Source organism: Lynx canadensis, chromosome E1 (genome assembly GCF_007474595.2).
Source record: "Lynx canadensis isolate LIC74 chromosome E1, mLynCan4.pri.v2, whole genome shotgun sequence".
Lineage (NCBI taxonomy): Eukaryota > Metazoa > Chordata > Mammalia > Carnivora > Felidae > Lynx > Lynx canadensis.
In genome coordinates this window covers 42,108,567-42,128,586 of record NC_044316.2, presented here as the reverse complement: position 1 = coordinate 42,128,586, position 20,020 = coordinate 42,108,567, and the positions used below count along the sequence as shown (strand labels likewise).

General features: G+C 45.7%; 1 protein-coding gene across 3 annotated transcripts in view; it reads left to right on the top strand.

Annotated features, from left to right (window-relative positions):
• Positions 1 to 5,045, top strand: part of GJC1 (gap junction protein gamma 1) — a 35,273-nt gene extending 30,228 nt beyond the window's left edge. For all 3 annotated transcript variants that reach the window (XM_030296076.2, XM_030296074.1, XM_030296075.1), the window contains exons 2-3: positions 2,395 to 2,470; positions 3,425 to 5,045. In XM_030296076.2, coding sequence (XP_030151936.1) covers positions 3,445 to 4,635 — 1,191 coding nt within the window. In that variant the 5' untranslated portion in view covers positions 2,395 to 2,470; positions 3,425 to 3,444 and the 3' untranslated portion in view covers positions 4,636 to 5,045. The remainder of the gene's footprint in view (positions 1 to 2,394; positions 2,471 to 3,424) is intronic.
• Positions 5,046 to 20,020: the final 14,975 nt, after the last annotated feature.

The window sequence follows — 20,020 nt, the reverse complement described above, 5'->3', positions numbered from 1 at the left end:
CCCATTTTATGAGATGCTGGAGTTAAGTTACTAAACACATCACATATACCGAAGGTATGGGTACAGGGTGCTGTGGCATTTGTGATTGCCCTTGGGAAGCCAGGTTCTTAGGGTTCAACATTTTCTAAGTCTAGACTGTATCTTAACCAGTATACAGTGCCTACTTCTATATGTGTATAAATTGCTGCTTTATAAGCTCTGAAGGACATAGGACTAATTCCTCCTCCCCCCAGAAAAGGTAGATTATTATATGAGATGCTGAACCGTTGAGAACTGTTTCATCACATTAATTGCTAAAAAGATACTTGTCTTTGGTATGGAGAGAGGTGTAGGGGAGGAGTACAGTTACACTGTGATTTTGACTAATTGGAGTAAATCGAACTTCAGGCTTTAGGGAAAATGCTTTAGATGTGGTGTTTGGAAAAATCTGAGTCTGAACTTGGGGGTGTGAATCATTACAGGAGTTGTGTTAGAAACTTGACTATGTCACCATTTAAAGATTGCATATTACTCTTGTGGTTTTATAACTTGTATTCAGTGAGAGAAGTGGTAAAATGCTTGTGTGGTCAGATTCTGCATGTAATCTTGATACTTCCATGTTCTGTAGGTGCCTGTACTATCTGTCTTTTTTTTTTTTTTTTTTTTTTTTTTTAGTTTATTTATTTTAATAGTGCAGAGAAGGGGCGGAATGAGAGGGAGAGAGAGAATCCCAAGCAGGCTCTGCACTGTTAGCACAGAGACCTACTTGGGACTCAGACCCACAAACCATGAGATCATGACCTGAGCTGAAACCAAGAGTCAGACACTCAACCGACTGAGCCACCCAGGCACCCCTTTTCTTAGTTTTTCATTGACGTTTTGGAAAACTTTCCAGGTTTTTTCCCAATATCTTACCCCCATCACCACCAGTTTTTCTTATTAAATTACTATGAACACATAACACTTAGAGATTGTTTTAAATTTATTAAATTAAATGATAGCAAATGAACAAAGTTGGCACCTTATGGATGACTCCTGGCCATGACTATTCAAAGTTGGCAGAACTTGATAATAAGTAATAATTTGGGGGCTCCTGAGTGGTTCAGTTGGTTAATAAGCGTCTGAGTTCGGCTCAGGGCATGATCTCATGGTTCGTGAATTGCAGCCACACATCAGGCATTACACTGGCAGTGCAGAGCCTGCTTGGGATTCTCTTTCTGCCTCTCTCTGCTCCTTCCCCACTTGTGCTTTCTTTCTCTCTCCCAAATAAACTTTAACACACACACACACACTAATTTGTCCTGGTTTTATTTTGAGAGACAGAGTATGTATGAGAGGGGGAGGCACAGAGAGAGGGAGAGACAGAATCCTAAGCAGGCTGCACACTTTCAGCACAGAGAGCCCCAGTGGGGCTTCAACTCACGAACTGTGAGATCGTGACCTGAGCCGAAGTCAAACACTTAACCGACTGAGCCACTCAGGTGCTCCCCGCAAGATTTTATTTTTAAGTAATCTCTACACCCAGTGTAGGGCTTGAACCCCAAACCCCGAGATCAAGAGTCACATGCTCCACTGAGTCAGCCAGGCACCCCGGTGTTACTATTTTTTTAAAATCACAGTACAGATGCAGGTGTTTTCTTTCCGTGAGCAGTTTCTTTGTGTGAAGCTGTAAATCACCTCCAGTGTATTCAAGTGTCCCAGTGACTGAGAGCCAGCTGTTGGGTGTTTTAACTAAACAGCTTGCTCATTGTTGGCCATTCAAATCCCAGTGAGAGGTATTAGCTGCTCCAGGGAATAGAACGGGAATAGAGCATCCAGGGTGAAGATTTTCGCAAGGCCTTTAGTGACCCAGCTTAAATTTGTTGAGATTTTTCTGCTTTGGCTTTTTCCTATAGGTGCCAGAGTTGATCTGCTTCAGATTTTCATGAATGACTCATCTTCCTGTCGTGTTTTCTTTCCTTTCTTTAAAAAAAATTTTTTTTTAGTGTTAGTTTATTATTGAGAGAGAGAAAGAGCATGAGCATGGGAGGGGCAGAGGGAGGGGGAGACACAGAATCTGAAGCAGGCTCCAGGCTCTGTGCACAGAGCCTGATGTGGGGCTCGAACTCACAAACCACGAGATCATGACCTGAGCCGAAGTCGGACGCTTAACCAACTGAGCCACCCAGGCACTCCATCCTGTCGTATTTTCTTAGACTACAATAACTTAATCTTTGGGTCACTTTAAACATAGTTTCTCCTATCACATGTATTGGGAGGAATATACGGAGGTATTCAAACTCAGGCATGTTTCTTCCTCATGCTGATTAATTCCTCTGCTCCATAGAAAACTTGTTTCTTCCTGAAAATGGTATTTTAATGATTATTTTCTGTAGGAGGAAGCTTGTGACCTTCACTTGTCTTTTTTCCTTCCAGAGGGAATCTGGAAAAGTTATAAGCAAAACATCATTTCTCTAAGAAAATTCTGGATAACAGAAGTTCTGAGTAACAGGTAAAGTATATTTAAACTTCTTGGATGCTGATGATCACCTATAATCTACAAAAGTAAACTGGGAGTGGGAAGAAGAGAAGAAGGAGAGAGAAGTGTGCTTTGTGTCAGGGGTTGCATTAGGAATTGTATATACATCATCTCATTTAGATGATTGTTACCCAGATGCTGGGCGTATAGATCTAAGAATCTCAGAATAAAACTGCCCTTCAAAATGCTGTTTTGAATGGATTTGCCTATGGATTGGATTTAATGTCCTCACACCACAGTTTGCAAACGTAAATCTACCATAAACCAAATACAGCGGTACACAGAATCCTGGAATCTGCTATCCTGTGCAGTCTAGCCAGTTCCTAGTCTTCCTAGTTCCTTTCTGTCTTTTGTTTTAGTTCTTGATCATTGCCAATTATTTGCAGCTGTATCATCTCCTTGATTTTTTTAATACTTTGTCACCAGGTCCAAAATTTAAATTTCCTAATAAGGTACCTCTTCACAATGGGGTCCAACCCAAGTGTCCCCATTATGTTCTCGGTGAGAGTCTTACCATGACTGGAAAGAATAGCTACACCTCTCACTATTTTCTTATTTATATCTCACAGAGAAGTTTATGAAATAATAGTATGCATAAAGAATCTAGTATGCTGGGTCTGAGAAACACATCTCAGATGTTAGCTACAATTTTACCTTTGGAACTAGGGAAGACATGAAAGCTAACCAGACTTCTAGGATTCTGTAGGTCCAAAGATGTGCTCATAGACTGAGGTGAATTGTCCTTCCTGGGGGTAGTAGAGAGTGAGATGCTCTTTATTCTAATTAGCACTCTGGCATGAGCCTTGAAGTTAGATTTCAAGTATTCAAAAAAGTAGTTCCTAGAGATACCATCAAAAAATTAAGTTGTTCAGATTTTTGTATTTGTTGATTTTCCTTTGACATTTTTCATTTTTCCATTTTTATCAGGACAAACCAATTCCATCACCATGAGTTGGAGCTTCCTGACTCGCCTGCTAGAGGAGATCCACAACCATTCCACATTCGTGGGGAAGATCTGGCTCACTGTACTGATTGTCTTCCGGATTGTCCTTACAGCTGTAGGAGGAGAATCCATCTATTATGATGAGCAAAGCAAATTTGTGTGCAACACGGAGCAGCCAGGCTGTGAGAATGTCTGCTATGACGCCTTTGCACCCCTCTCCCATGTGCGCTTCTGGGTATTCCAGATCATTTTGGTGGCAACCCCCTCGGTGATGTACCTGGGCTACGCCATTCATAAGATTGCCAAGATGGAGCATGGCGAAGCAGACAAGAAAACAGCTCGGAGCAAACCCTATGCAATGCGTTGGAAACAGCACCGGGCTCTGGAAGAAACAGAAGAGGACCATGAGGAGGATCCCATGATGTATCCGGAAATGGAATTGGAAAGTGAAAAAGAAAATAAAGAGCAGAACCAACCTAAACCCAAGCACGATGGCCGCCGGCGGATTCGGGAGGACGGGCTTATGAAAATCTACGTGCTGCAGTTGCTGGCAAGGACCGTGTTTGAGGTGGGTTTTCTGATAGGGCAGTATTTTCTGTATGGCTTCCAAGTCCACCCATTTTATGTGTGCAGCAGACTTCCTTGCCCTCATAAGATAGACTGCTTTATTTCGAGACCCACTGAAAAGACCATCTTCCTTCTGATAATGTATGGTGTTACAGGCCTTTGCCTATTGCTTAACATTTGGGAGATGCTTCATTTAGGGTTTGGGACAATTCGAGACTCACTAAACAGTAAAAGGAGGGAACTGGAAGATCCGGGTGCTTATAATTATCCCTTCACTTGGAATACACCATCTGCTCCCCCTGGCTATAACATTGCCGTCAAACCAGATCAAATCCAGTACACCGAACTGTCCAACGCTAAGATTGCCTACAAGCAAAACAAGGCCAACATCGCCCAGGAACAACAGTACGGCAGCCATGAGGAGAACCTCCCAGCTGACCTGGAGACTCTGCAGCGGGAGATCAAAATGGCTCAGGAGCGCTTGGATCTAGCAATCCAGGCCTACAGTCACCAAAACAACCCTCATGGTCCCCGGGAAAAAAAAGCCAAAGTGGGGTCCAAAGCTGGGTCCAACAAGAGCAGTGCTAGTAGCAAATCAGGGGATGGAAAGACCTCCGTCTGGATTTAATCTTGGCTGGGATTAAAACTTGTGCTCTTCCATAGTCCGTGGTAAGCAGCGGCTCACTGAATAATGGCCTCCGTTGAGTAAACATTTGGCTCTGGTTATCTTCAGGGATGCTGTTGGCTCATGATCCACGCTCAGGGGACTCTGAAAGCGGGGCTGGGACAAGGGGGAGAAAAGGGGAAACACCATGTTCGTGGGCACATATTTCAGCAATAATACTGTTACAGAACTTTACATTTGTGTCTTCCAGATCTGGAAAAAAAACAGATATATTTAAATCATTCTTGTTGAAAAGTTTTTGTATGTACAGTATTATGGTACATTTTTTTAGTATGAGTACTTTTTTTTGTATTTGTATATTGGACCGCTGTAGTTACACTTTTATATTAAAGGGAAAAAAATCCTTAAGGTAATGCCTATTAGGCCAGTGTTATTACTTTGTTCAGCAAATTCCACCCTGGGTTTAAAGTTTTAATAGATGCTACACCTAATAAAAGTGCCTCTCGTGTTGCAGGGAAGATTTCGGATATGTCAGGAGCCGGAGGAGGAAGCATCAATTTTCAATCTTGGAAAGAAAGTCCACAGTAGAAGGAGGCTGAGATCTTTTCTCCTTTACTTAAGAAATCTTTGAATCTCATTCACCTACCCAAACCTATATCCAATCTTTGAAAACCTGTTTGTATTTTCAAAGGATATAAATGATTAACTGCAGGATTCGTTTAATTATCAAGCATTGCCAGCATATGCCTCGATGGTGTGCACATAATTTAAGTTCTCCCAAAAGGCTGATACACAAAAGTGGTAGCAGCGTGGAGACCCTGACCAGAGGTGTTACTAAGATTCCTCTGTTGCAAAGCCATGCCTGGAAAATGAGCCCTACTACAATGTTTAGTTGTGGACCTATTTGATTTGCCTTAAATCTCTATCCAGAAACCTGCCTTTCTGGTTTCTTAAGAAACCAGTGGTGGATATTTTCTTTGGATGTTAACATTAGAAATAAAAAAAATTCTCTTCTCGGCTAAAAATACTCAGAGCCATTTGTATTGCCTGTGGCAGAAGGCCTAAATCCAAATTCCTTATTTTTTTGTAATTTGCTGCGTAACTTTTATAATTTCTGTACTTCTGCCAATGTAGATTTCTTTCTGTATAGAAGACCAGTCAGAATGGGGATTCTATCTGTAAATAGACCTAAAGAGAATTTCAGAATTTATTCCCTCAAGGCATATCTATTTGTTAATGACAAGCATTGATGTTCACATAACACTTACAATTTGCAGTATTTTATTGATATTTTCAGTCCTGTATTCTGTGGGAGAGCTTCGCTCTCCCAGCCCATTCACATCGTTTGTCTTACAGTTTATGAGCTTGTAAGCAAGAGCTTGGTAAGGATGTAAAGGAAGGGGCCTTTGTTTCCCATGGAGCTTTTGGGTTTGAGTGTCTCACTGTTTTCTAATAGAAAGCAAGCCACCTCTGACTTTGAAATTGCAAAAGTATTATTTTTTAGGTCTTAATTTTAAAATGTCCATTCTTTATTATTTAGGAGAATCCTGGAACAGCACCCTTTGGGCATTTCTTTTTCATTTCTTTCTTTGTTCTACTCAGAAAATTTCAGCTTATCTTCTAGCCATGCATTAACTTTTTTTGCCCTTTTTTTTTTTTTCTTAATCTATAAATTTTAGCCTAGAGAAGCTCCTTATGATCTCTAACCACCTTAATCAGAAAGTAAACTCAGGAGAGACTGAAGGGGAATTTCAGAAAACAATAGACCTGACATGTCCTGGATCATTAGGAGACTCGTGCAGTTTCCTTCATACCAAGTGTTTTATAAAGAAATTCAAGTGCTTATTAGAAAACAGGCAAGCTTTTAAACACCTAAGCTTATTTAAGATGAAGATCTATCAGTCCCCTCTGGTGTCACTAGAGATTCAAGGAAATTTCTTAACCAAAGGACAGAAGATACGTACACAGTCAATGCACATCTACACAGAGCCTGAAGGAGACAGTGGCTTCGCCAGAGGAAAGGCTGGGGGCTCGAGAGTGACAGAGAGGAAAGGAGTCAAGCAGAAATGCCAGGCAAAGACGTGTGATGCCAGAAGCGTCTACTTAGTTCCTACAAACAGTGCCCTCGGTGTTTCCTCTTGGCTTGTTCCGATGAAAATGTTATTTTGTGTCTGGGTAATTCTTCCAATATCTTAAAGTATATAGAAAAATATTCTAAGTCACTTCACATGTGCAAATCTACTCTCTCACCAAAGTTTTAGCTATGACATAGAGTTCCCAACTCTCACTGCTTTCTTGGTACATTTCTTCAGCCTTTGAACCATGGGAGTTTGCCAAAGCCATTTCCCCATAATGGCATGTCATGGACCTCCATTAGGAAAATGGCCCTATCAGCGTCTAGCTTAACCCATGAATTGGGTCTACATCGAATCTATAAAAATATCATTCTGGTTATTCTGGAACTTACAGGTATTAGTATAAAAAGCCTGTCCGCAGGTTTTTTTTTCCCCTATCAAAATTGTATTCCTTGGAATTGCCATAAAGTCATGTCTGTCCTATGACATTTGCTTCTCTAAATAGTTGAGTGCTTAGTCCTTCCATCTACTAGAACCAGGATATGGTCAATATGTTTATATTTCTTAATATACTATTGGATCTATTCCGATGTGTTTTTTGCTCATTTGTGTTAAAATGTGTTACCAGGAGAGATTTATAAAACAGGCTTTTTTCTTAATTCAAATTTGAAGGGAGAATTAGATAACATTTTCTCCTAAAGAAGTCTTAATGTTCACTTTGTGGCTTCATCTTTGCCTTATGACTTAGTTTTTCCTGTTTCTGTATTTGCTCATTGAAAGCCACAAATATGTTATCTCATTTGAAGTCCGTTTTTCTGGGGATTTTCCTTGACTAATCTGCAAAAAACTACTTTTGATAAAAATGAACTTTGTGATCTAAAATGGTTTTCACAGCCCTGACAACTCCCACATATCTGTCTTTTACAAGGACACCTATGTCTTTAAAGAGAAAAAAAAGTCCTCATTCGGTACCGTAACTCTGTCATTTCTTAATGGTGTAAAATTAAGCAGTTCACCTGACTTTCCCAAGTTTCAGGAGCTACTTCTTGGAAGTGTTATGAAGTAGTTAGAGCCTATGGTAAAAGGTATTCAAAGACCAACTATTTATTGGTCATGTGTCTGAACTTGGGTCTTCAAGAAAAAAATAGTTGACAAAACTGCACAATGGCGGTAGGAAACCATCCTCCAGTGCACTTGATCACAGGAGTCGGTGATGGCTTAAAACACTTGGCTTTAAGCAGTTTATACCAAGAATGGACTTAAATGTCATTCCCGTTAGTCATACTGATGCTTTACCCTTTCAGCTTATAAATGTCCATGCTTTATTCCTTCTGTCTCATTTAGGAGACTGTATACCTCTAACATCTACAGTTTATGATAAATTTTTGGCCAGCTAGCTTGCAGTAAAGGCAAGTATGTTATACTTGAACCTACTTTAAGAAATGCCTTCTTATAAAGGAAGGGTCTTTCTTGACTGAAAGGGACCTGAAAGTCAAAGATACACAGTTGTGGGTCATTTTGATTGGAAGATTCCAGGTATTAGGTTAATTGTATCTGTATAAAATCATGTAATCTCATGAAGAGCCTTACCACCTGAAAATAAGAAAGCCCCAGCGCCTCTACAGTGTAGAGTTTGGAAATAAAAGTTAAATTCTGGCCACACATCATGGAGAGATTAAAAGATTTTATCTGTTGCCCCTAATGCAGTTGTGTTGTTTTTAATAATAACGTTAAGTGAGTTTGGTTCATGCACATTCCACCTTACTAGTCATACTTTTTAGAAAGAGGCAATCCAGGGGTGCCTGGGTGCCTCAGTCAGTTGAGTCTCCGACTTCGGCTCAAGTCATGATCTCACAGTCTCTTGAGTTCGAGCCCCAGGTCGGGCTCTGTGCTGACAGCTCAGAGTCTGGAGCCTGCTTCTAATTTTGCATCTCCCTCTCTGCCCCTCCCCTGCTCATACTCTGTCTCTCTCTCTCTCAATAATAAAAAAAATTTTTAAAGAGACAATCCATAGTATTCTAAAATCCAGGAGTCCAAGCAAAAGAAAGTCTTACTCCCATGCAAAGTCCCTACAGAAATAAAAGGAGTGTTTTACATTTCAAGGTTGGCTTGTTGAACCAGCAAAGACATTGGCTATTTGCTTCCAAGATTGGAAATTTTTCTTTATTGTACTTTCCAATTGTGTTTTCTTTAATAAAGCTCTTACAGAAGTCTCTACCTCAGGCACTGAGTATTAGATACAGTTAGCATATTGATACTGAAAAACTTAGCTAGGACTTCTAGCTTTTTAAGATAATTGAAATATAATTTTCAACTGTTAACCAGCAATCTAATGTCATGTGTGGTTTGGATGTTGTATGAACAGCTAAGGAATTACCATTCTAGTGCCAAAGATCACTCATTGCTAATTTTGTTCTGTACAGTTAATGTAAAACTTTTATGGTGGGGACAGACTTCTGTGCTCGGGGCCTTGTCTCTAGGAAGATTTGTCAGTTCCAAATGTTTTGTGAGTTCCAAATACAGTTTAGAAGATTCATTTGTGGTCTGTGCATCTTTTCCCAAACTTGAGAACTCGGCTGCCAGTAAATGTCATATTGAGGATTTTACCCCATTCTTTGTGTAAAATAGTACCTGATGGCTTAATGGTTTGTACAGAAAACCTGATATGAAAATCTCTCCTAGTACATTCACCTGTAAACTGATCTCAGTGGGAATGCATGAGCAGAAAAACTTCCAAGCAGGTGACTTGGGCTCAAAACATGCCCTTGTTCATAGCTGAGTTACACAACTCTTGATTACTGTGGCTACGCGGATTGGCATATTACTGGCATCCTAAATCTGGGAAGGGGATGTGGCCTTGTGTAGGAGGAGTGGGGGGGTCTGGAGGCTAAGCACAGAAACTGGGAACACAGCCTGTCTCGCTCCCTGTAGTTCTCAGGGCCTTTTCTCCAAAAGGGGGGCCTTCTGAGAGGGATGTTCCCTGCAGACCCACACTGGTCTTGGTATGGCTAACGTGCCTTTCGGGCAGGAAGTGTGGGAGGGGGTTAGGAGAGGGTAGCATTTATTGCAAAAGTGCCTGTGTTCACCCCACCCTGGGCCTGGACACAGAAGGCTGGCTGGTAGGTCACGCAAAGAGCGCACCCTCAGCAGCAGAGTGTAAACTGGTCAGCCAGCCATATTTGGTAATAAACTTGTGAGCCGTTCCAAGCTGTTGGAGCAGTGAAGGCACCCTGTTAGTTTTGAAAGTGGATTCTTTGGCAGATTGGCCATCAGAACAGAGACTAATACCTGGAAAAGGTGTCCTCCCTCCTCAAAGTTAAAAATCTTTGCTGTGTGGAGTTTAAAACTATTTCTAAGACTTCTGTGAATCTTAAAGTACAATATTTTTAGGGTTTCTTGCCTTTAGTTACCCCAGATTGGAAGCCTATCCCCCACGGGCGTGAAGACTGTTAGAGGTTGAGGCAGAGTGGAGAACAGATCCGGTCCTGCACCCTTGACTCCTTTCCCGGAGGAGTGGGCGGCAGCTGCTGGTGGGGAAGGCAGCGTTGCGGATCTTTGCTGGGTGGACCTTGCTGTACCTGCCGTGTTTTTTCCAGATGTGACCATTGAGCTGCCTGTGTAAGAAGAGAAGGGATGCCTGTTAAAATGTGGGTTCCTTGGACCCTTCTCAGGTCTGCACATTCAGAACTAAGTTCCCTAGGTGATTCTTAAGAAATCTTTTATTAAGGTATAATTTACACGTAAAATTCACCCTTTTTGTTTAGTAGTTACCAATGCATACAGTTGAGTAGCCTCCCCCAGAAGACACAGAACACTTGCTTTGCCCAACAATTTTCCACATGTAATATCACATATTAAGTTTTGAGAACGACTTAGCTTAGGGAAAAGAAAAACTTGAGGAGGCGCCTGGGTAGCTTAGTCGGTTAAGTGTCCGACTTCAGCTCAGATCATGGCCTCGTGGTTTGTGAGTTCGAGCCCCCTGTCTGGTTCTGTGCCGACAGTTTGGAGCCTGCTTCTGATTCTGTGTCTCCCAGTCTCTGCCCCACCCCCGCTCGCACTCGGTCTCTAAATAAATAAATAAGCAAAGAAACGTTTAAAAAAGAATGGGCCAGGAGAAAAAGGGGAAGAGGGATTATTTCGAATGATCTCTGTTTCACAGAGGTTTAGACCCTGGCATAGCACAGGAGTATCTTCTCTGACAGCCCAGAATGACTGATGGCAGCCTGGGGGCAGGGCTGTAGAGGGATGGGCAGAATAATCCAGAAGTGATGTGCAGGGGGTGGGTGCCGGGAAGCATGCGGTCCTTGACTAACTGTGTGTACAGGAGTTTTCAAACCACGATCCAGTGTGGATTCAGGACTTCCTTTCCAGGACTGACCAGTCCCGTGTAAAGAGAAGTATCTCACCTTCTATGTCAGTGAGTTGGTGTCATTACTGAGAAACTTCTCCGCCCTACATCCAATGACATCTTTGAGGAAATCAGAAAGAGGAAGTGAGTCAGAAGTGGAAAGTAAGGAAAAGAGAAGATGACATGGTGACAAGCATTCGCCAGCCACTGATTTTCTGCTGCCCTCTCAATCCTGAGGAGGTAGCACAGCATTTCCTTGCCCTGCCCTTGACACGCCAGGCCTGTTTTCAACTAGACTCAGGGACTGTGAAAGAAAACCTAAGGAAGCCCCCTGCTAGAGCCTCGAGGAAAAGCTGACCGGATTCCCTCTTTACCCTCGGCCGAACCTTCCACAAGTATCCTTGTCTGCTCTGCTCTCCGGGGCCATCACAGAGGGCATGGCTGGCTGACAGCCTCAAACCCCAGGCAAGGCAGAACCGAGCAACTGTTCATAACCGATTTCCGCACACAGCCAGTGACCTGAATGGGACCTGACCATGGGGAAAAATGATACAGAACTAGATCGCTTTTTTTTCCCCTCAATTTTATTTTTAGTTTGTGTAGCCCTGTGAAAGTGAAATTTTATCTTTGCACTGGGAACATTAAAAAGCACTGACAGGGAGCCCCTTTGGCCTGGCCCATTTTTCTGAAAGCACGTTGCAGCTGTGGCTTGTGCCCAGCAGGCAGACTGACGGTCGATCCTGTACCCAGGTGCTGTTGACAGCGTTGACAGGACGCGGCCTCTGCAGAATGGTCTGCGCGAGGATTTGGGCTCCTCGAGGTGCTTTTAAAGGCAAAATCCTGGAAATAGGGTTGAACGCAAATGGTCAGCGGATTGTTTACTTCACGTTCCAACGGGAAAATGATCGTGGACAGAGGTCTGTGGCACACTCGGCCCCCCCGTCTCGATTATAGACCGGCTTGTGATTATGCTGTTTGATTCCAGTGGCCTGCTTTTGGGGGCTTGTTGGCCGAGAAGAGAGCATGTGGGGTGGGGACCTCTTTTTCTTTTATGTATCTCTTAAAGCGGTGAGTGGTCATTCAAGCCAGCTCTGGAGATAGCTGGGAGGAGGAAGGGCCCAGCTTCCAGCATGGGGCATGGGGGGGTGTTGTGTGGTCAGGAGGAATGTGAAACGCCAGAGCACAGCTAAGAACCGTCGGAGAAGGCTGTGAATTAGATCAGCATAAGTTGGCCTGGAATAGATGCCCATTCCCTTTGATTTAGGATTGCCAGATAAAATACAGGATGCCTGGTTAAATTTGAAGTTCAGATCAACAGTGAATCATTTTTTTATGTATTATATCTTACATATGGGAAATCCTGATATATTAAAAATTATTGGGGGGCACCTGGGTGGCTCAGTCGGTTGAGCATCTGACTTCGGCTCAGGTTCGTGGGTTCGAACCACACATCAGGCTCTGCGATGACAGCTTGAAGCCTGGAGCTTGCTTCAGGCTCTGTCTCTCTCTCTCTGCCCCTCCCCCTGCTTGTGCTCTCGCTCGCTCTCTCTCAAAAATAAATAAACATTAAAAAAATCATTTGTTGCTTATCCTAAGTTCAAATTTAACTGAGCATCCTGTATTTTTATTTGCTAAAACTAGTAACCCTACCTTGATTGGACTCAGATGTAGTTTCTGAGGCGTCGTAACAGAGAGAAGATAGAAAAGGCTTTAGTCAACTATTAGAAAAACTATGAGCATAAACTGTGTGCTGAGTCTGAGCCACTTCGTGCAGAAAGACAAGAAATCATGCTCCCGGCACGGAATGCGTTTTGGTCTTCCCTGTTTATAGCCACTCTCCTCTAATGCGAACCGTTTTTTGGTTCTATAATTTTATCCGTAGCAATTTAAATAGCCATGTCAACCCAAACTCAGGCCAGCAGCCAGCCTGCTTTTTTAAAAACTCATTCATCTATCAACCCCGCTGCTGGGTCTATCCAAAAGAGTTGAAAGGAGAACCTCAAGGAGATGTTTACACACCCACGTTCATTTCATCATTGTTCACAATATCCAGGAGATGAAAACAGCTCACATGTCTATCGGCAGGTAAATGGATAAAGAAAATACGGTATGGGAGTGCCTGGATGGCTCCGTCGGTTGGGCGTCTGACTTTGGCTCAGGTCATGATCTCACGGTTTGTGGGTTCGGGCCCCGCATCGGGCTCTCTGCTGACAGCTCGGAGCCTGGAGCCTGCTTTGGATTCTGTGTCTCCCTCTCTCTCTGCCCCTCCCCCTCCCCCACTCACACTCTGTCTCCGTCTCTCTCAAAAATAAACCTGAATTTTTTTTTAATTAATAAATAAAAATAAACTACAAATACCATGAGGCACCTGAGTGGCTCACTCAGTTAAACATCCAACTTTGGCTCAGGTCACAGTCTCATGGTTTGTAAGTTTGAACCCCCGCATCAGGCTCCTCTCTGGGGGGAGCCTGTTGAGATTCTCTCTCTTCCTCTCTCTCTGTCCCCCCAACTCACGCCTTCTTTCCCAAAAATAAATAAATAGGCTTTAAAAAAATAAATAAATACAAATACCATTGCCTGCTGGGTTTTTTTCTTCCTTTGCTTTGTTGGTTATTCTAGTTTAATGACATTTTTTTCTGGTTATAAAGGTCATTACATGCCGTTTATGAAAGACTTGGAAAATTCAGAAACAAAGAGAAGACAAAAGACATCAATAATTGCCCCATCCCTAAAAAGTCATTCTTAACATTGTCTCTTGTTAAAAGCACACATGCATTTATTCACCTTCAAACACATAAAAGTGTGTGGGGCATAAAAATAGCCCACAACCTCCCTACTCAGATAATCCTTGCTGACACTTAAAGGTGATATACACGCACATCTTTAAAAATTAACATTACCACCCCTAGTGCCTCGGGCATGGAGTGGCCTTCCGCAGTCTCCCCTTTCCCCGGGGGGCCTAGCGTCCCCGTCCCCACCACCCGGAATCACGTGCTGTGACCCGTGAGTGGTCCCCGCCAAGGTTTCCACCAGCCCACAAGTGACAGCATGGCAGCCATGCTCCAGCTGCTCGCTCATGCTCACCCGCGACTATCACTGGCACCCCCGGGGTTCCGCCTCCAGTAACAGCTCCCGAACAAGGGCAGAGCGTCCCTGGGAAGCCATCACTGGTGGGCAAGCTTCTCTTTTCGGGAAGTCCACCCTCCTGTCCGTGGCCACCGTGTTGGAGTCCCCAGAACGGCGGGCCCACCTTCCCGGGGGCCAGCGTGGGAGATGGGGGCGGCGGGGGGGCAGCCTCTCCAGCTGCACGATCGCCTGTGACTTGGCTGTGGAAAGCCATGAAGAAGCAGCCCGGTGGCCAGCCTGGCCAAGCCAACAGCAGGCCCCAGACCTGCGTGGCCACCGCCAGCCAGCAAGCGAACTCGGGAGGTTGGGAGGGGAGGCTGGAAGGGGGAGCCACCACTCAGCGTCAATCACGGGAACAACCGTCGGTTACAGACCCAAGATTAGAACCCTCCACAGAGAGAACCACCAGGCACAGACCCCACCAGGGGAAGGTGTGCCCTGCGGCCCCTACAGGAAACCCACCGCCCCTGCAGCGTGGCCATTGAGACGCCTCCTCGCCCTGAACCCCTGCTTTCCTGCGGACTTTCCTTCAAAACCACCCTCCCAACTTCCTCTTCTCCAGGCTTCAGGAGGCTCTAGGCGCATCAGAGCCCCTCCGCTTACCGCGGACTACAGGCTGCAGCAAGCAGAAGCCGCGGGGTTCTTTTCTACCAAAACTGCAGAACCTCAAAAAGGAAGTTGAGAGAACCCCACTCTTTACCGTCCAAACTGCGTGCGAGGCTTCCTGACTTTCTGACACCCTGTAACCGTGTACCTGGCCCCAAGTGGCCAATAAACTCTAGGCAGCCAGTAAATTAAAATGACCAAAATGTATTAAATGAATGAAAAATAAACATCCCTGTCCCAGCGGTGTTTCTCCCCACGGGTAACCACGGGTCCATTTTTGTGAATTCTCCCACAGTGTTTTCCTGGGCACATAGCAGCTGACATGTCAGGTGCCCGCCCACAAGCACTCCTGCATTGTGGTTTTCATTTACATCTGGGAGTGTTTCTCATGCACACACTTGCAGACCTACCTCGCTGTTTAAAAAAAAAAAAAAAAATTTTTTTTAACGTTTATTTATTTTGGGGAGAGAGAGGGAGACACAGAATCCGAGGCAGGATCCAGGCTCTGAACTGTCAGCACAGAGCCCAGTGCTGGGCTCGAACCAACAAACTGTGAGATCGTGACCTGAGCCGAAGTCGGACGCTTAACCAACTGAGTCACCCAGGAGCCCCTGTACCTCGCTGTTTAAATGACCACCGGGCTGGATGGCACAGCTGTGGATGCCTTCAGCTTCCGATTTCCAGCTACCAGTAACGTGGCGTCACCTGCCTCCATGTTGTCAAGAGAACAAAGAGCGATCACTTCACAGAAGTGAATTTGCAGCACTTACCAAAAGGAAAAGACCACACAGATCCTTAACCCTGGGTTCTCAGCAGTCTCTCCAAGCATAATTTCTACTGTCTACATGTAGTAAGTTCTTTGAACAAGGATTGACATGCAGTTTCTGGTACCTTCCTAAAAACAAAAGCTCTATTAGAGGCAGCTGGTTGGCTGAGTCCGTTAAGTGTCTGACTCTTGATTTGGGCTCAGGTCATGATCTCACAGTTTGTGGGATCGAGCCCTGTGTCGGGCTTTGTGCTGACAACGTGGAGCCTGCTTCAGATTCTTTCTCTTCCTCTCTCTCAAAAAGGAAAAAAAAATAAAAATAAATAAAAGCTATCTTACATTTAATTCAAAGAACTTTCTCAGGGGCGCCTGGCGGGCTCAATCGGTGAAGCCTGCGACTCTTGATCTTGGGGTTGTGAGTTTGAGCCCCACGCTGGGTGTAGAGATTTCTTAAAAATAAAATCCTAGGGGGACACCTGGCTGGCTCATTGGGCTAAGGGTCCAACTTTGGCTCAGGTCATGATCTGACAGTTTGTGAGTTTGAGCCCCGAATCAGGCTCTGTGCTGGTGGTACTGAACCTGCTTGGGATTCTCTCTCCCTCTCTCTCTGCCCCTCCCCCACTCACGCATGCATGTTCTCTCTGTCTCTCTCTCAAAATAAATAAACTTTTAAAAAACCTTAAAAAATAGCAATAACTTTCTCAGATTTCAGGTCTACAGATTTAGGCCAAATCCTGGTAAGATAAAGGCCAATAAATACACATTCCTGATGTGTCTGATCAAAGCACAGTTACTAGCACAGAACTAAGATTTCCTCATCAACGAAGGAGACAGACCCACGGCTCCAGCCCTTCTGGGGACACTGTGCAAGGTATTCTCTGTTTCTGGGCAGCACACTTAGGAGACACGAGGGCAGGTTGGGGGTGCCCAGAAGGCAGCGGTGGGACAGGGGGACAGGGAGGAGCACTTGAATTCGAAGGATCTGGAGCCTGAGGAAGAGAAGACTTGCCTGGGGTCGCTCCCAAGGTGTTCATGTACTTAAAGGACTGTCCTAGGGAGAGGACACCAGTGCGGAGAGATTGGAGGGAGGCCGAACTTGGTTACAGCTTAAGTTTTCAGGTAAAGAATCTGTTGCTGGGGGCGCCTGGGTGGCTCAGTCGGTTAAGTGTCTGACTTTGGCCCAGGTCACGATCTCATGATTTGTGAGTTCGAGCCCCGCGTTGGACTCTGTGCTGACAGCTCAGAGCCTGGATCCTGCTTCAGATTCTGTGTCTCCCTCCCTCTCTGCCCCTCTTCCACTTGCACTCCCTCTCTCTCTCTCAAAAATAGATAAACATTTTTTAAAAAGAATCTGTTAGTTTTTGAAGTGTTCCATGTGAATTCCAGTTCAGGAATCTATACAGGCCAAATTGGGGGTCTGGTAGGAGGAGGCAGTTGGGACGTCGGACAGATACTTTCTTGGGTCTGTGGTCTCCAGATTCTGCAATTCTATCTGAATAAGCAGGATTTCGGTCTCCATCCCCTTTGCGATAACACAGGTTATTAGATTTTTTTTTTTTCCTCACATCTTTCTTCTTTCCCCTTAAGCTCCTGGAGATGCTGGGCAAGTATTTTAGCAAATAAGCCCTATAAACCTTTGACATTTATGAAAGACTGGGAAAGGAGAAAAATGCAGAAAAGTCCTTCGAAGGGAGCGATTGGTCCTTGTGTCGGGCGGCAGACTTGGCCCTCAAGGCTCCGCTGCCCCCACTCTGGGCCGCAGGGATGGCACAGGGTGTCATTTGTCCTCACCAACGAGGACGTGCTGAGTGTTCCCGTGCAGAGGCTCTGGGGAAGACATGAGGAGAGTCCTGGGTGGCAGAAAATAGGACCTTTCCATAAAAGCAACAGTGTCAGATGAATTTTCTAGAAACATAGTGAATTCAAGGGGGTGTGTCCGCTAAGGCTGGGTTTCCTTATCTGTGAAGTGGGGCTGGTGACGGCGCTGCCCTATTTGGTGAGTGACGGTCACGGGAGATGCTGTGCCCATGGGGGGCCCTCGGCTGGGGCTCTGACTTCGAAGGTTCGTAGACGGGGGGGGGGGGGGGGGGGGGGGGGAGCTGAGCTGGTGCTGGAAGCAGGCTGTTTCTGACGATCCATCTAGAGAAACTAAGAGGGAAGCTGGGTGGGGACAGGAAGGATTTGCAAATAGACTCTTCTAATTCTCTTTTAAAAGCAGCAAGTCAGTTCTTCTTTCTATTGTGCATTGGGAAAGAAATTTCTACCGTGACCACATGCCATGGGGTATGTCTCAAGTGAAACTGTTTTGCTCCTACATCCCAAAGGTCGCTCAAATTCCAGCTTAAACTCCAGTTAAACAAGCACAGTGGTGAGCCAGCCTGGATTTTCAGGTCCAATTTTATGTTTCCCCTCTTTCTCCTAGCCCAGGACACAACCAGCCAGCCTGCTGTGGTCTGTGGATGGTCCTCCTTTTTTTCATTCAACAAACATCTGTTGAGCGCCAGGAATGTTGCGTGTGACTGTGAAAGGCAGACCCGGCCCCCCCTTCATGGAGCTGATGTGGGGGACCACTCAGGTCAGCAGGCTGAATGTGTATTGAGGACGTAGACCTAGGGAGGGCTTGAGAGCCTGCAGGGAGACATGCAACCCAGGCTGGCCTTCTGGAGCAAGCCACGTAAATTAAGAGCTAAAGGTTGAATAGGAATTAGCCAGATAGGGGCACCTGGCTGGTTCAGTCGGAAGAACATTCGACTATTGATCTCAGGGCTGTGAGTTTGAGCCCCATGTTGGGTGTAGAGATGACTTAAAAAAAATTTTTTTTAATTAAAAAAAAAAAAGGAATTAGATAAAGTGGGTGATGAAGTCGTAAATGGGGAAAAGGTCCAAGGGCAAAAATTTTCAAGCAACCAAAAGCCATTGGAGCCGAGAGGGGAAGGTGACCCTGAAATGAGCTGTAGAGGCAAGGAGGGGGCAAACGCGTGATCCAGAGCTCCAGGGGTGAGGCAGAACTGGAGAGGGCAGGGCCAGAGAAGTGGAGGTGGCCGTTGCCGGGATCCAGATGTTGAGGTGGAGAAACAGATGCATTTGGAGTTGGCAACCTCCGCCGTTTGCTCGAAGATCTGGACGGACGGTGAGGAAGCAGGGCAGTGGGAGCAGGGGTTTCTATCAACAAGTGTGGTTGTGAAGATGTGAGGCCCGTGGCGGGGGCCGGTTTTGGTGGCCGTGGTTTTGTTTTTAAGGACGGAAAGTTGTTGGGTTATGGGAAGGAGGAGTAGAAGTTATCAGAAGAGAAGATTGGTGAATGGCGGAATGATGTCCTAAGAAGATTGGAGGGGAGGGGGCTCACAGAGGAGTTGATGCTTCCGGGGAAGGACCCAAGAACAACAGTAAGGATGCGAGTGGCGGGCAGTGGGGGGGGGGGGGGGAGCGGCGCAGCTGGGTGGCTCAGGTGGTTGCCTCCAACTCTTGGTTTCAGCTCAGGTCATGATCTTGCAGTCTCGTGAGTTCAAGCCCCTCGTCCGGCTCTGTGTGGACACTGCAGAGCCTGCTTGGGATTCTCTCTCCTCTCTCCGCCCCTCCCCAACTCACGCCGCCTCTCTCTCTAAATAAACTTAAAAAAAAGAACGCAAGTGGGGTGCTGGCAAGACCTTAAGAGCGGTGTTCAGATTAAGTGTGAAGTAGGAGGAGAATGCAGGGCAGGGGAGCATTTTGTGATGAGCAAAGGAGGAAAAATGGTGGGGAGAGGGAGAAGCAGCCACCAGGTGAGGGCAGGTGCACCTGCGCCATTGCCGTGAGCGCCCAGTTGAGGCTGGAGACCACGGTTTTGCACTAGTGCCAGTCTGAACAATCTGGGGGCTCGCTCTCCCCATACGATCAGTCCTGCTCGCAGCACCCCACACCCGTGCTTCAATCCTCAGGATGACCTTCAGGCCGGAGGAGTGACAGGTGGCAAAACGGAGTTTCCTGGGACGAGCTTTGTAGGGTCTGCCCTCAGCGGAAACGCTAGAGCGTGTTCCCTGAGGTGGCGAGGTGGTGGCCCCATATTTGCAGAGGCAGCCAGGATCAGGCTCAACCCGGAGGCAGCTCCTGGGTCAGGCAAGCAGACAGTGAGTTTATTTTTAAACCCAAGTGGGCACTACAGCTGCCAGGGAGAAGCAGACAGCTCTTGGGGAGAATAGAGATTGGCATCTGGTCAGACACTCGTCAGGACGCCTGCAGGCTGCCAAGCGGGCAGGGGTTCAAACTGTCTGAAGGCCAGGACTGCGATGAGGGGCCAGGGTGGGGGTGAGGGGAGCAGCAGTTAATGCTTCGGAGCCCAACGAAGCATCGCCCAAGAAGGCAGAGGGGGCTCAAGGCCTGAGCCCCGAGGCCCGGGCTGCCCCCCAAGGCAGTTTGGGGCCAGTGAGTATAGAGAATACAGCTGTCATCCCTGAACTTGGGGGCTGAGTCAGACTTGGTCTCAATTCT